The sequence below is a fragment of the Notolepis coatsorum genome (assembly GCF_963971535.1).
Source record: "Notolepis coatsorum genome assembly, chromosome: 1".
Classification (NCBI taxonomy): Eukaryota; Metazoa; Chordata; class Actinopteri; order Aulopiformes; family Paralepididae; genus Notolepis; species Notolepis coatsorum.
In genome coordinates, this window is record NC_140165.1 from 98,414,502 (window position 1) to 98,430,146 (window position 15,645).

Here is a 15,645-nt window from a genome sequence, read left to right on the forward strand (position 1 = left end):
GCTCACTGGCTCACTGGCACACTGGCACACTGGCTCACTGGCTCACTGGCTCACTGGCTCACTGGCTCACTGGCACACTGGCTCACTGGCTCACTGGCTCACTGGCTCACTGGCACACTGGCTCACTGGCTCACTGGTTCACTGGCACACTGGCACACTGGCACACTGGCTCACTGGCACACTGGCACACTGGCTCACTGGCACACTGGCACACTGGCACACTGGCACACTGGCACACTGGCTCACTGGCACACTGGCACACTGGCACACTGGCTCACTGGCACACTGGCACACTGGCTCACTGGCTCACTGGCACACTGGCTCACTGGCTCACTGGCTCACTGGCTCACTGGCTCACTCACTGGCACATTGGCTCACTGGCACACTGGCTCACTGGCTCACTGGCTCACTGGCTCACTGGCACACTGGCACACTGGCACACTGGCTCACTGGCTCACTGGCACACTGGCTCACTGGCACACTGGCACACTGGCTCACTGGCTCACTGGCTCACTGGCTCACTGGCACACTGGCACACTGGCACACTGGCTCACTGGCTCACTGGCACACTGGCTCACTGGCACACTGGCACACTGGCTCACTGGCACACTGGCTCACTGGCTCACTCACTGGCACATTGGCTCACTGGCACACTGGCACACTGGCTCACTGGCTCACTGGCTCACTGGCACACTGGCACACTGGCACACTGGCTCACTGGCACACTGGCACACTGGCTCACTGGCTCACTCACTGGCACATTGGCTCACTGGCTCAATGGCACACTGGCTCACTCACTGGCACACTGGCACACTGGCTCACTGGCACACTGGCTCACTGGCACACTGGCTCACTGGCACACTGGCACACTGGCACACTGGCTCACTGGCACACTGGCTCACTGGCACACTGGCACACTGGCACACTGGCACACTGGCTCACTGGCTCACTGGCACACTGGCTCACTGGCACACTGGCACACTGGCACACTGGCTCACTGGCTCACTGGCTCACTGGCACACTGGCTCACTGGCTCACTCACTGGCACACTGGCTCACTGGCACACTGGCACACTGGCACACTGGCTCACTGGCACACTGGCACACTGGCTCACTGACTGGCACACTGGCTCACTGGCTCACTCACTGGCTCACTGGCTCACTGGCACACTGGCACACTGGCTCACTGGCACACTGGCACACTGGCTCACTGGCACACTGGCTCACTGGCACACTGGCACACTGGCTCACTGGCACACTGGCTCACTGGCACACTGGCTCACTGGCACACTGGCTCACTGGCACACTGGCTCACTGGCACACTGGCTCACTGGCTCACTCACTGGCACACTGGCTCACTGGCACACTGGCTCACTGGCACACTGGCTCACTGGCACACTGGCACACTGGCACACTGGCTCACTGGCACACTGGCACACTGGCTCACTGGCTCACTCACTGGCACACTGGCTCACTGGCTCACTCACTGGCACATTGGCTCACTGGCTCACTGGCTCACTCACTGGCACACTGGCTCACTGACTCACTCACTGGCTCACTGGCTCACTGGCACACTGGCACACTGGCTCACTCACTGGCACACTGGCTCACTGGCTCACTGGCACACTGGCTCACTGGCTCACTCACTGGCACATTGGCTCACTGGCACACTGGCTCACTGGCACACTGGCTCACTGGCTCACTGGCTCACTCACTGGCACATTGGCACACTGGCTCACTCACTGGCACATTGGCACACTGGCTCACTCACTGGCACATTGGCTCACTGGCACACTGGCACACTGGCTCACTCACTGGCTCACTCACTGGCTCACTGGCTCACTGGCTCACTGGCACACTGGCACACTGGCTCACTGGCACACTGGCACACTGGCTCACTGGCTCACTCACTGGCACATTGGCACACTGGCTCACTGGTTCACTGGCTCACTGGCACACTGGCTCACTGGCACACTGGCTCACTGGCTCACTGGCACACTGTCACACTGTCACACTGGCTCACTGGCTCACTGGCACACTGGCTCACTGGCACACTGGCTCACTGGCTCACTGACTCACTCACTGGCTCACTGGCACACTGGCACACTGGCTCACTGACTCACTCACTGGCTCACTGACTCACTGGCTCACTGGCTCACTCACTGTCTCACTGGCTCACTGGCACACTGGCACACTGGCACACTCACTGTCTCACTGGTACACTGGCTCACTGGCTCACTCACTGGCACATTGGCTCACTGGCACACTGGCTCACTGGCTCACTGGCTCACTGGCACACTGGCACACTGGCACACTGGCTCACTGGCACACTGGCACACTGGCACACTGGCTCACTGGCTCACTCACTGGCACATTGGCTCACTGGCTCACTGGCACACTGGCTCACTCACTGGCACACTGGCACACTGGCTCACTGGCACACTGGCTCACTGGCACACTGGCTCACTGGCACACTGGCACACTGGCTCACTGGCACACTGGCTCACTGGCACACTGGCACACTGGCACACTGGCTCACTGGCACACTGGCTCACTGGCACACTGGCTCACTGGCACACTGGCACACTGGCACACTGGCTCACTGGCTCACTGGCTCACTGGCACACTGGCTCACTGGCTCACTCACTGGCACACTGGCTCACTGGCACACTGGCTCACTGGCACACTGGCACACTGGCACACTGGCTCACTGGCTCACTCACTGGCACACTGGCTCACTGGCTCACTCACTGGCACACTGGCACACTGGCTCACTCACTGGCTCACTGGCTCACTGGCACACTGGCACACTGGCTCACTGGCACACTGGCACACTGGCTCACTGGCACACTGGCTCACTGGCACACTGGCACACTGGCTCACTGGCACACTGGCTCACTGGCACACTGGCACACTGGCTCACTGGCACACTGGCACACTGGCTCACTGGCTCACTCACTGGCACACTGGCTCACTGGCTCACTGGCACACTGGCTCACTGGCACACTGGCACACTGGCACACTGGCACACTGGCACACTGGCTCACTGGCTCACTCACTGGCACACTGGCTCACTGGCTCACTCACTGGCACATTGGCTCACTGGCTCACTGGCTCACTGGCACACTGGCTCACTCACTGGCACATTGGCTCACTGACTCACTCACTGGCTCACTGGCACACTGGCTCACTGGCTCACTGGCACACTGGCACACTGGCTCACTGGCTCACTCAGTGGCACACTGGCTCACTGGCTCACTGGCACACTGGCTCACTGGCTCACTCACTGGCACATTGGCACACTGGCTCACTCACTGGCACATTGGCTCACTGGCTCACTCACTGGCACATTGGCACACTGGCTCACTCACTGGCACATTGGCTCACTGGCACACTGGCACACTGGCTCACTCACTGGCTCACTCACTGGCTCACTGGCTCACTGGCTCACTGGCACACTGGCACACTGGCTCACTGGCTCACTGGCACACTGGCACACTGGCTCACTGGCTCACTCACTGGCACATTGGCACACTGGCTCACTGGCTCACTGACACACTGGCTCACTGGCACACTGGCTCACTGGCTCACTGGCACACTGTCACACTGTCACACTGGCTCACTGGCTCACTGGCACACTGGCACACTGGCTCACTGGCACACTGGCACACTGGCTCACTGGCACACTGGCTCACTGGCTCACTGGCACACTGGCTCACTGGCTCACTGGCTCACTGGCACACTGGCTCACTGGCTCACTGGCACACTGGCACACTGGCACACTCACTGGCTCACTCACTGGCTCACTGGCACACTGGCACACTGGCTCACTGGCTCACTGGCACACTGGCTCACTGGCTCACTCACTGGCACATTGGCACACTGGCTCACTGGCTCACTGGCTCACTGGCACACTGGCTCACTGGCTCACTGGCACACTGTCACACTGTCACACTGGCTCACTGGCTCACTGGCACACTGGCACACTGGCACACTGGCACACTGGCACACTGGCTCACTGGCTCACTGGCTCACTGGCACACTGGCTCACTGGCTCACTGGCTCACTGGCACACTGGCACACTGGCTCACTGACTCACTCACTGGCACACTGGCACACTGACTCACTCACTGGCTCACTGGCTCACTGGCACACTCACTGGCACACTGACTCACTCACTGGCACACTGACTCACTCACTGGCTCACTGGCACACTGGCTCACTCACTGGCTCACTGGCTCACTCACTGGCACACTGGCTCACTGGCTCACTGGCACACTGTCACACTGGCTCACTGGCACACTGGCTCACTGGCTCACTGGCACACTGGCTCACTGGCACACTGGCACACTCACTGGCACACTGACTCACTCACTGGCTCACTGGCTCACTGGCTCACTGCCACACTGGCTCACTCACTGGCTCACTGGCACACTCACTGGCACACTGACTCACTCACTGGCTCACTGGCTCACTGGCTCACTGCCACACTGGCTCACTCACTGGCACATTGGCTCACTGGCACACTGGCACACTGGCTCACTGGCTCACTGGCACACTGGCTCACTGGCACACTCACTGGCACACTGGCTCACTGGCACACTGGCTCACTGGCACACTCACTGGCACACTGTCACACTGGCTCACTGGCTCACTGGCACACTGGCTCACTGGCTCACTGGCTCACTGGCTCACTGGCACACTGGCACACTGGCTCACTGACTCACTCACTGGCACACTGGCACACTGACTCACTCACTGGCTCACTGGCTCACTGACTCACTCACTGGCACACTGACTCACTCACTGGCACACTGGCTCACTGGCACACTGGCTCACTGGCACACTGGCTCACTCACTGGCACACTGGCTCACTGACTCACTCACTGGCTCACTGGCTCACTCACTGGCACATTGGCTCACTGGCACACTGGCTCACTGGCTCACTGGCACACTGGCTCACTGGCTCACTGTCACACTGGCTCACTGGCACACTGGCTCACTGTCACACTGGCTCACTGGCTCACTGGCACACTGTCACACTGGCACACTGTCACACTGGCTCACTGGCACACTGGCTCACTGTCACACTGGCACACTGGCTCACTGTCACACTGGCACACTGTCACACTGGCTCACTGGCTCACTGCCACACTGGCTCACTCACTGGCACATTGGCTCACTGGCACACTGGCTCACTGGCACACTGTCACACTGGCTCACTGGCACACTGGCTCACTGGCACACTGGCTCACTGGCTCACTGGCTCACTCACTGGCTCACTGGCACACTGTCACACTGGCTCACTGGCACACTGGCTCACTCACTGTCACACTGGCTCACTGTCACACTGGCTCACTCACTGTCACACTGGCACACTGTCACACTGGCTCACTGGCTCACTGGCTCACTGGCACACTGGCTCACTCACTGTCACACTGGCTCACTGCCACACTGGCTCACTCACTGTCACACTGGCACACTGTCACACTGGCACACTGGCTCACTGTCACACTGGCTCACTGGCTCACTGGCACACTGGCTCACTGGCACACTGTCACACTGGCACACTGGCACACTGGCTCACTGTCACACTGGCTCACTGGCACACTGTCACACTGGCACACTGTCACACTGGCTCACTGTCACACTGGCACACTGGCACACTGGCTCACTGTCACACTGGCTCACTGTCACACTGTCACACTGGCACACTGTCACACTGGCTCACTGGCACACTGGCTCACTGGCTCACTGCCACACTGGCTCACTCACTGGCACATTGGCTCACTGGCACACTGGCTCACTGGCACACTGTCACACTGGCTCACTGGCACACTGGCTCACTGGCACACTGGCTCACTGGCTCACTGGCTCACTCACTGGCACACTGGCTCACTGGCTCACACACTGGCTCACTGGCACACTGTCACACTGGCTCACTGGCACACTGGCTCACTCACTGTCACACTGGCTCACTGCCACACTGGCTCACTCACTGGCTCACTGGCTCACTGGCACACTGTCACACTGGCACATTGGCTCACTGGCACACTGGCACACTGTCACACTGGCTCACTGGCACACTGGCTCACTGGCTCACTGTCACACTGGCTCACTGCCACACTGGCTCACTCACTGTCACACTGGCTCACTGGCACACTGGCTCACTGGCTCACTGTCACACTGGCTCACTCACTGCCACACTGGCTCACTCACTGTCACACTGGCTCACTGGCTCACTCACTGGCTCACTGCCACACTGGCTCACTCACTGGCACACTGGCTCACTGGCTCACTCACTGGCACATTGGCTCACTGGCACACTGGCTCACTCACTGGCTCACTGTCACACTGGCTCACTGGCTCACTGGCACACTGGCTCACTCACTGTCACACTGGCTCACTGCCACACTGGCTCACTCACTGGCTCACTGGCTCACTGGCACACTGTCACACTGGCACATTGGCTCACTGGCACACTGGCACACTGTCACACTGGCTCACTGGCACACTGGCTCACTGGCTCACTGTCACACTGGCTCACTGCCACACTGGCTCACTCACTGTCACACTGGCTCACTGGCACACTGGCTCACTGGCTCACTGTCACACTGGCTCACTGCCACACTGGCTCACTCACTGCCACACTGGCTCACTCACTGTCACACTGGCTCACTGGCTCACTCACTGGCTCACTGCCACACTGGCTCACTCACTGGCACACTGGCTCACTGGCTCACTCACTGGCACATTGGCTCACTGGCACACTGGCTCACTCACTGGCTCACTGTCACACTGGCTCACTGGCTCACTGCCACACTGGCTCACTCACTGGCTCACTGTCACACTGGCTCACTGGCTCACTGCCACAGTGCCACACTGGCTCACTCACTGTCACACTGGCTCACTGGCACACTGGCTCACTGGCTCACTGGCACACTGGCACACTGGCTCACTGGCTCACTGGCACACTGGCTCACTGGCTCACTGGCTCACTCACTGGCACACTGGCTCACTGGCTCACTGGCTCACTGTCACACTGGCTCACTGGCTCACTGGCACACTGGCTCACTGGCTCACTGGCACACTGGCTCACTGGCTCACTGGCTCACTGGCTCACTGGCTCACTGGCACACTGGCTCACTGCCACACTGGCTCACTGGCTCACTGGCACACTGTCACACTGGCTCACTGGCTCACTGGCACACTGGCTCACTGCCACACTGGCTCACTCACTGTCTCACTGTCTCACTGGCTCACTGGCTCACTGGCCCACTGGTACAATGGCACACTGGCACACTGGCTCACTGGCTCACTCACTGGCACATTGGCTCACTGGCACACTGTCACACTGGCTCACTGGCACACTGGCTCACTGCCACACTGGCTCACTCACTGGCACACTGGCTCACTGGCTCACTCACTGGCTCACTGGCACACTGGCACACTGGCTCACTCACTGGCTCACTGGCTCACTGGCACACTGGCTCACATCACACTGGTACACTGGCTCACTGGCACACTGGCTCACTGGCACACATAAATGGAATGGACAGGGTAATCTTAAGGTGAAGGTTCCCGGTTTGATTCAGACTCCTCCCGGCAGCATGTCCAAATGTCTTTGAGGAAGACACCCATAACTGCTCTTGATGAGCAGGTTGGCACGTTGCATGGTTGCCTCTGCCATCTGTGTGTGGTGAGTGTACTGGATAAAGGCGTATTGGATAAAAGCGCTACATAAATGCAGTCCATTTACCATTTATTAGTCACAGCTGCATTTACTCTGTTGTGAAAAGGGTATTTTTTTTACCTTCACTGTGATCCAGCGCTATGGTCCTCTCTATCTCTGCATATGTGTGGGACGATGTCTCCTCATCACAGGACTTCATTATCTTGGTCTCGATGAGGTGAACGATGTCCATCCGGTTGATCTTGGTCAGTCTTTTGATCAGCGTGTTTTCGGCTGTAGAATGCAAGAATATAAATTAATATCTTATATGTGTTCAGTTTAGGCACTGCACACTCTGTGGAGTCTATAACACTACATATAACCATGTTCCAATAATAATAATAATAATAATAATAATAATAATAATAATAATAAACTTTATTTATTAAAGCACCTTTCATACAGAAACAGCAGCTCAAAGTGCTTCACAACATAAAAAAGACAGGCGCAAAATTTGCCCGCGTTCAATCGTCTGATTGTAGCGAGACCATTCAGAATGTTGACCGTCAAACTCCTGCTGCTTGCTGTCAGAAGGGGAGACTGGTTCACCTCCATAGACCTGAAGGATGCGTATTTTCACATCCCAATTTTCCCTCCTCACAGGAAGTTCCTGCGGTTCCTGTTTCAGGGCGTAGCGTACGAGTACCAGAGGTTGCCGTTCGGCTATTCTCTGGCTCTACCCCGCACATCAATGTGTTGGAATTGAAGGCGGTCCTCCTGGTCCTCAAACCGTTCGACCACCTGGTGGTAGGCGAGCACGTTTTGGTCAGGACAGACAGTATGACGGCAGCGGCGTATATCAACAGGCAGGGTGGGACTCGTTCCATCTGCCTGCACCGGGTGGCGGTCGAACTTTGGCTATGGGCATCTCGCAGGCTGCGCAGTCTGAGTGCGCTCCACATCCCTGGGGCGGAGAATGTGGGCGCGGATGTGATGTCTCGGGGCGGTCCTCGTTATGACGAGTGGGAACTCCGCCCCGATATAGTCAGGCAGATCTGGGATCGCTTCGGGGAGGCCTCGGTGGATCTGTTTGCGAGCCGACGTTCTCACAAGTGCCCCTTGTGGTTCCCGGTCTTGATCCAGCTGCTGATCGCTCTGCCTTGGGTTATTCCTTGGTCGGCGACGGCCCTCTCTCAGCAACACGGGCCGCTGTTTCAGTACCCGGTGTTGGGCCAACGCCTGTTGGTGTGGCTGGTGGGAGGGTAAGTCTGGAGAGGATGGACCCTTCTGTGGTTGATACCATCCGGAATGCGCATGCTCCCTCCACTGTCGCGCTTTACGCGGGCAGATAGCGTATGTTCCAAGAGTGGTGTAAGGCGGGGGGCCGGGACCCAGTCTTCTGCCCCCTGGATGCTGTCCTTGGTTACCTTCAGTCTCTCCTTGGTAGACTGTCGGCTTCGACGGTGAGGGTATATGCAGCAGCTATATCCTCCTATCATGAGGGGTTTGACGGGGATGTCTTGTTCAGCCACCCTCTTGTGAAGCGTTTCCTGCTTGGCGCTCGACGCGTTAAGCCGGTGCAACGCTCTTTGGCTCCGAGTTGGGATCTTCAATTGGTCCTCGGTCGGTTGTCCTTGGCCCCGTTTGAGCCGCTTGAGCAAGCGCCGTTGGGACGGCTGTCTTTCAAGACCGCGTTCTTGCTGGCTGTCACCTCCGCTAAACGCGTGGGTGAGCTCTGTGCTCTTTCGGTACATCCAGAGTGCCTGTCTTTTCGTTCCGATTGCGGTGCCACTCTGCAGCCTAATCCTGCTTTCGTGCCTAAAAATATCAGGAGTTCCTTCCGCTCCAGGGATATTGTGGTTCAGGCATTTCATCCGCCTCCTCACGCTAGTGAGTTAGATGCGGGCCTTCACCTGTCATGTCCTGTCCGTGCTTTGGGAATTTACCTCAGCCGTACTCAGGACCTCAGGGTTACCGATCAGCTTTTTGTCTGTCACGGTGGTTCTCGTGCCGGTAAGGCACTATCGAAACAGCGCCTGTCCCATTGGTTGTGCGAGGGTATTGCCCTCTGCTACACGTTGGCCGGGCTGGATCCCCCTGGGGGCGTCAGAGCGCACTCCACTCGTGGGGTGGCAGCCTCTGCCGCTCTGCTGGGTGGGGCCTCGGTGGAGGACATTTGTGCTGCAGCTTCATGGTCCTCCCTGGGCCCCTTTGTAAGGTTTTACCTCATGGACATGACCGGGGGTTCTGTCTCCCAGGTGGTTCTGGGGTCTGTGGCCTATCCTGCTTCCCGTCCTTGGTAGGGTAGCAGGAGTGTGTGGGTATGGGCCACAGTGTGTTAGGTCACACGTGGTTCCGCCTGTGCTGTGTGTTCAAGGAGTTCCAGTTCCCTCTTGCTCGCACTCGGGTGGAGTTGACTGCGCCCCCCCCTTCATTAGGAAGGATGGGGTGACGGGACTCCCCAACCCCTTGATGTGGGCTTACGGGTCCTCAGGGGGTACATCTGTCGGGCCTCGCGTCCGCTCTACCCCATATCTCGGAATGGCTTAAGAGCGGGACGCGATGGCCAAGTACGATAATATAACGACAGGTTATGTATATAACCTAGTTATATGAGTACTGGCTAAGCGTCCCGCTCTTAAGCGGCCCTGAGTTCCCTTGAGGAATCTTTTCCTGGAAACGGGTTTTTTGGCGGGAAGAGTGTTTCGTGACCATGCCTAGTATCTTATAGAGTACGCCTCTATAGGGGCGGGGCCCGGCAGGTGATGGGCGTATTTGTTTTTTCGTTGATGGTGTACAATAGGTACATGAGATGAGGTATATCTCGGAATGGCTTAAGAGCGGGACGCTTAGCCAGTACTCATATAACTAGGTTATATACATAACCTGTCGTTCCCTTTCTCAGGGCACAGAGATGGAACGATCACCTACCTGAGACGTTCTTTGCCTCCCTCTCTGCCCAGAGTCTCAGCAGGGCGTGGCTCTGGTCCTGTAATGAGTTGGGGTTCTCCATCCTCACCAGGTTGATCCTATCCTCGCTGAAGTCCAGCTCTCGTGCCAGCTCTGTGAGGGGCAGAAAAGAGGGGGATATAAGTCAACGGATATTTGATATACTGACGAGAAAGAAAGAAAGAAAGAAAGAAAGAAAGAAAGAAAGAAAGAAAGAAAGAAAGAAAGAAAGAAAGAAAGAAAGAAGGAAAGAAGGAAAGAAGGAAAGAAGGAAAGAAAGAAGGAAAGAAGGAAATTAGGAAAGAAAGAAAGAAATAAGGAAATACAGAAAGAAAGAAGGAAAGAAAGAAAGAAAGAAAGAAAGAAAGAAAGAAAGAAAGAAAGAAAGAAAGAAAGAAAGAAAGAAAGAAAGAAAGAAAATTAGGAAAGAAAGGAAATTAGGAAATACAGAAAGAAATAAGGAAATACAGAAAGAAAGAAGGAAATAAGGAAAGAAAGAAAGAAAGAAAGAAAGAAAGAAAGAAAGAAAGAAAGAAAGAAAGAAAGAAAGAAAGGAAAGAAAGAAAGAAAGAAAGAAAGAAAGAAAGAAAGAAAGAAAGAAAGAAAGAAAGAAAGAAAGAAAGAAAGAAAGAAAGAAAGAAAGAAAGAAAGAAAGAAAGAAAGAAAAAAGAATAAAACCGGTATTTATGTATTGGGCGATGACTGAAAAAACTCAAACCCATTGTGACTTTGGCCACTTGACCACCACCTCTGAGATGCAACTCACCCGTCCAACTGAAGCCCAGGTGGTCAGCTATGATGGCCAACCGTTGCTCTTTCCTCTCTGCTTCATCCTGTGGATCTGCTACAAATACCACCAGACAGCCATGAGCGGTCAGAGCCACAATCATTATCAATTAGAAGTGACATTCATAAAGGGAACGCATCATCAAGAACAGTGTGTAAAATAATATATTTTTTAAATATATATATATATATATATATATATATATATATATATATATATATATATATATATATATATATACAGTATATATATATTCACTGGCTTTCTTTTTTAACGTGGAACTGACACTTTGTAATCAAAACGTTTATTGGGCCAGAAGTTTGGGCGGCTGCGGCCTCTCGTTCCTTCTGTGAAGGAATAACGGAACGTCTTAAAAACACACGGATCAACTACAAACCACCAACGGAACATAACTACATGCTTGTCAAAGACACTCATGAAACACCCACTACCTATGACAAGACCTGTTAAACAAAAATGTATTTCAATCTATTCAAAATGTCTCTAACATAAAATATAATTATTAACATTATTCAGCTCTCAAACTTTGAATAATCCAGTCCCTGTGTTGTTTCTGAGTTCAATAAAGCCTTTAAATCAATCTTGAGATTTCAGACCACATAGAAGGAAAGAGAGACACAATCACGAACACAGACACACTTCAAACACAACAAGCACAAAGAGTCTTAGTTACAAAAGAGCCTTAGCTACAAGAGACAAAGAGGCGGTACCCTCACAGCTACAGTGTGCTAGTGATGCACAAGAGAGAGAGAATGGGCCCCATGAGGAGGGGGGGGGTACCTTGACTTCGGACTTTATCGTGCAGGATTCGTTGCATCTGCGTCTCGACAGGGTCATCCCACAGTGGTGTGATGGGAAAGACGTCTCCAGAAGGAGGGAACTGCATTCCAGGGAAAGTCTCTTTCTCTATGATCGAGGGGTCAAGGAGACTGCTCTCGTCGTCCGAGTGTGCGGCTGCGGCCTCTCGTTCCTCCTTTTCTTCCTCTGCTTGGGCCAATCTCTCCACTAGCTTCGCGGCTTCGTCGCTGATCTCTTCAAAGAACTCAATAGACTGTTTTCGCCGCACAATTCTCTCTTTGGTGGGTGTTGATGTATAAGACGGCTGACCAGCTTTGCCCCTTACCGGCAGCCTTGACTGGAAGCCCTTAGACTTTGCAGACTCAACGCTCAAGGGACGACCCTGTTCCTTTTTAGCGGGTGGCTTGGTGGACTCCCCTTCACAGAAACTTTTGGCTTTGGAAGACCGTGCCTTGGTTTTGGCATCAACAGAGGGACCTGCATCTGTCTCAGATTTCCTCCTACTGTCCTTCTTAACAGGGACCTTAAGCTTTCTGTCTTGGGTAGATTCATTACGTTTCACAGTGCCTGCTTTGATTGGAATTCTAGATTTGGATTCAGCAGTGGACATCTCCTTTTTAACTGCGGCTGAAGACGTAGGGGAGGGAGAGGAGGTTGTGGATTTACCTCGACTATGTGGGGCAACTGTAGCTTGGGTTTTGGTTGTGGTTTTTTTGACACTACTAGAAGCATTTTGTTTGGCTTTTTCTGCTGGTTTGGGGGTCTCTATCACAGACTGAGGCTCCTCTGGAGAGGAGTCAGATGACTCTTGGCCCTGTTCAGAGTACACAGATCTAGTGACTGTAGTTTCAGCTGTCTGTACATTTGTTATCATTGGGTCAGGGGAACTAGTGTCTAAATCTGAACTGTGATCTGTGTTTGCTTCTACAGCTTCAGGAGATATTTGATCTTTCTTTGTGGCTGAGGCTGAAATACCCATTCTAGGAATTTTTGATTTGGGGACATCGGATTTTGATGCCTGATCACTTTCTACAGGGGATCGACGTTGAGAACCAGTGGTTTCTTTAGATTTAGAGTCAGTGGTTTCTTTTGATTTCAAATCAACAGTTTCTTTTGATTTTAAATCAACGGTTTCTTTTGATTCAGAATCAACGGTCTCTTTAGAGTCAGTGGTTTCTTCTAATTTAGAATCAGTGGTTTCCTTTAATTTAGAATCAGCGGTTTCTTTTGATTGCTCATTTTCTTCAACCCTAACCTCTAGTGTTAAATTGAGGCCGACCTCGTATTCAGCCGCTGTTCTCCTCCCTCCCTCCCTGGCCTGCTCTGAGAGAGCCTCCTCTAAGGGCTGGTCACCTATCTGGAAAAAGGCAAAGCCGCCCCCTTCCTCTTCATAACTCCTCTTGGTCATGTCGATAGCGCCGCTCCGCGTCATCTCAAACAGCTTCCCCTCCTGGAACAGGAAGGGATTGGGCTCACTGGTAGGAGTGCTCTCCTCCGTCGGACTCCTACCAGGGGTCGTGTCCGGTGTCGCCTGCTGAGACTGGTGGCCGACCATCAGGCTCAGTATCTTCTGTTCCTCCTCTTTGACACGAGCGGCGAAAGCGGCATCATCCTCACGCATAGCGGTCCAGGGGTCCGCCTCTGTCCTAGCGGTGACACCCTTCGATTCGGTTCTCGGAGGCACCACAACCACATCCTCCTCCTCTCTTTCGTCATAGATACAGATTTCTGGTTCGATCGTCGCCCCAGCTTGTCCATCGGCAAGAGAAGCACCGGGTTCAGCCTCTGATGCCCCTGTGTGCCGCCAGTGATCTCCTTTCACTTCATCTGTTACATTGCTACCTGATTTTACAGTACCAGTCTGTAGACTGCCATCACTTGTTTCTGTCCCTCTCCCGTCGTCTTCTTTGTTTCCCCTTGATTTCCTTAAGCTCTCCTCCTTCTGCTCGTCTGTTATGTTTGCAGAGCTAGAAGACACGGCAGCCTTTTTAGCAACATTGTCTTTGTCAGACGTTACAGATGGCAGCACGTTTTGCGCTTCCTCAGTTTTTACTTTGGAATCATGGTGCTCTGAGACAGAATGAGGTCCCTCCGATGTGACACTGGCTGCTGTTGCTGTTGTTGCTGCAGTCCAGGCCTCTTTGCTGTGGAATCCTTCATGCAAACCTGCTGGAAAAGGAGAGGGAGGTTGTACTTTAATATGGGGTTCAACAAAAGGAACTAACTCTGAATCCTTTCTGGGCCTAGTGAGCCCACTTTCAACCTGTAAAGGTTTCTCACTTGTAGGCTCTATGTTTTTGGAGCTGTCATCCCCCGATTCGAAATCTGCTGAGGTACTCATATCTTTCCTAGAGTTCTTTTTACTCCAAGCGTCTTGCTCCATTTCATCAAATGTTTTTATTTTTGCAGCCATCTTAAACATCTCCTCCTCTGGAGTGATTTTTCTCTGAGCTTCTCTGCTCTCCAACGCATCCTCTTCTCCTGGGTCTTCGGGGATGACAGCCGGTTTGGATTGGACAGTGAGGAACAAATTATCAGGGGTTTTGGGGTTCACCTCATAACTTACCTCTTTGGAACTAGGGGTGTCAGGGGAGAGAGGACTCTTACCCGAACTTGTCATCTGAGATGTCAGCTCGCCGCTGTCATCATCGGCACTGGGTTCCTGGTCTCGGAGAAGCCTACTACGCAAAGCATCTGGAGGGAATTCTGGGGCTTTGAAGGGCTCTGGGTGGCTAGAGGACTCAGGAGGCTGATCTAGAGTGGGTGGGAAGGCTGGGTGGCTTTTTTGCTCTACTGGGCTGTTGTCTAGGGAATCACAGCACGGGGATTCCCTGGTGGGGCTGGGTTCAATGGAGTCTGGGGACTTACGGGAGGAGTTGTCTTCCATGGGGCTACCCTCTAGAGAGTCTCTGTGGCTAATTGTCAAAGAGTCATCAGCTAGTGGACTGAGAGCATCCGAGTCTTGCTGTCTCAAAGGCAGCTCTAAAGATCTAGAGGCTGGAGAACCCACTAACGATAATGCTAGCTGACCATCGGGGCTCTCTTCATCGCTAAGAAATGTTTCTAATGTCTCTGAGATTTTCTTCGTAAACTTTCGAGTTTTAGACGGCTTAGTTTCGCTCCTCTTAACGGATGTAGACTCACTTGTGGTGCGGTCGTCTGCGGCCTCACTGGAAGAGACAGGTAGGGTCATTTCTGTAGAGGGCTGGTCATCAGTGGTCCCCACACCCGAGTCTCCAGACCCCTCTTTGCCTTTTTGCTCTCCTTTGCTTGAGGTGGCAGTGGCTGATGATGTTTTTGAAGTCTGGTCTCCATTTTTGGGAGAGAGAGACATACTTTCGGGGCTTGTGCCTGGTGTCGCTAAGCCTTCATGTTTGTAACTGTCCTCAGAGCTCAGATGAGGGGTACCATCTCCAGGA

General features: G+C 54.0%; 1 protein-coding gene across 1 annotated transcript in view; it reads right to left on the reverse strand.

The window, feature by feature from the left end:
* LOC311229844 (ankyrin-3-like) overlaps positions 1 to 15,645 on the reverse strand; it is a 69,357-nt gene that overhangs the window by 29,434 nt on the left and 24,278 nt on the right. The window contains exons 10-12 of the mRNA XM_084315917.1: positions 11,387 to 11,464; positions 10,603 to 10,734; positions 7,813 to 7,965 (exon numbers count right to left, since the gene is read on the reverse strand). Of these exons, the coding sequence (XP_084172043.1) occupies positions 7,813 to 7,965; positions 10,603 to 10,734; positions 11,387 to 11,464 (363 nt within the window). The remainder of the gene's footprint in view (positions 1 to 7,812; positions 7,966 to 10,602; positions 10,735 to 11,386; positions 11,465 to 15,645) is intronic.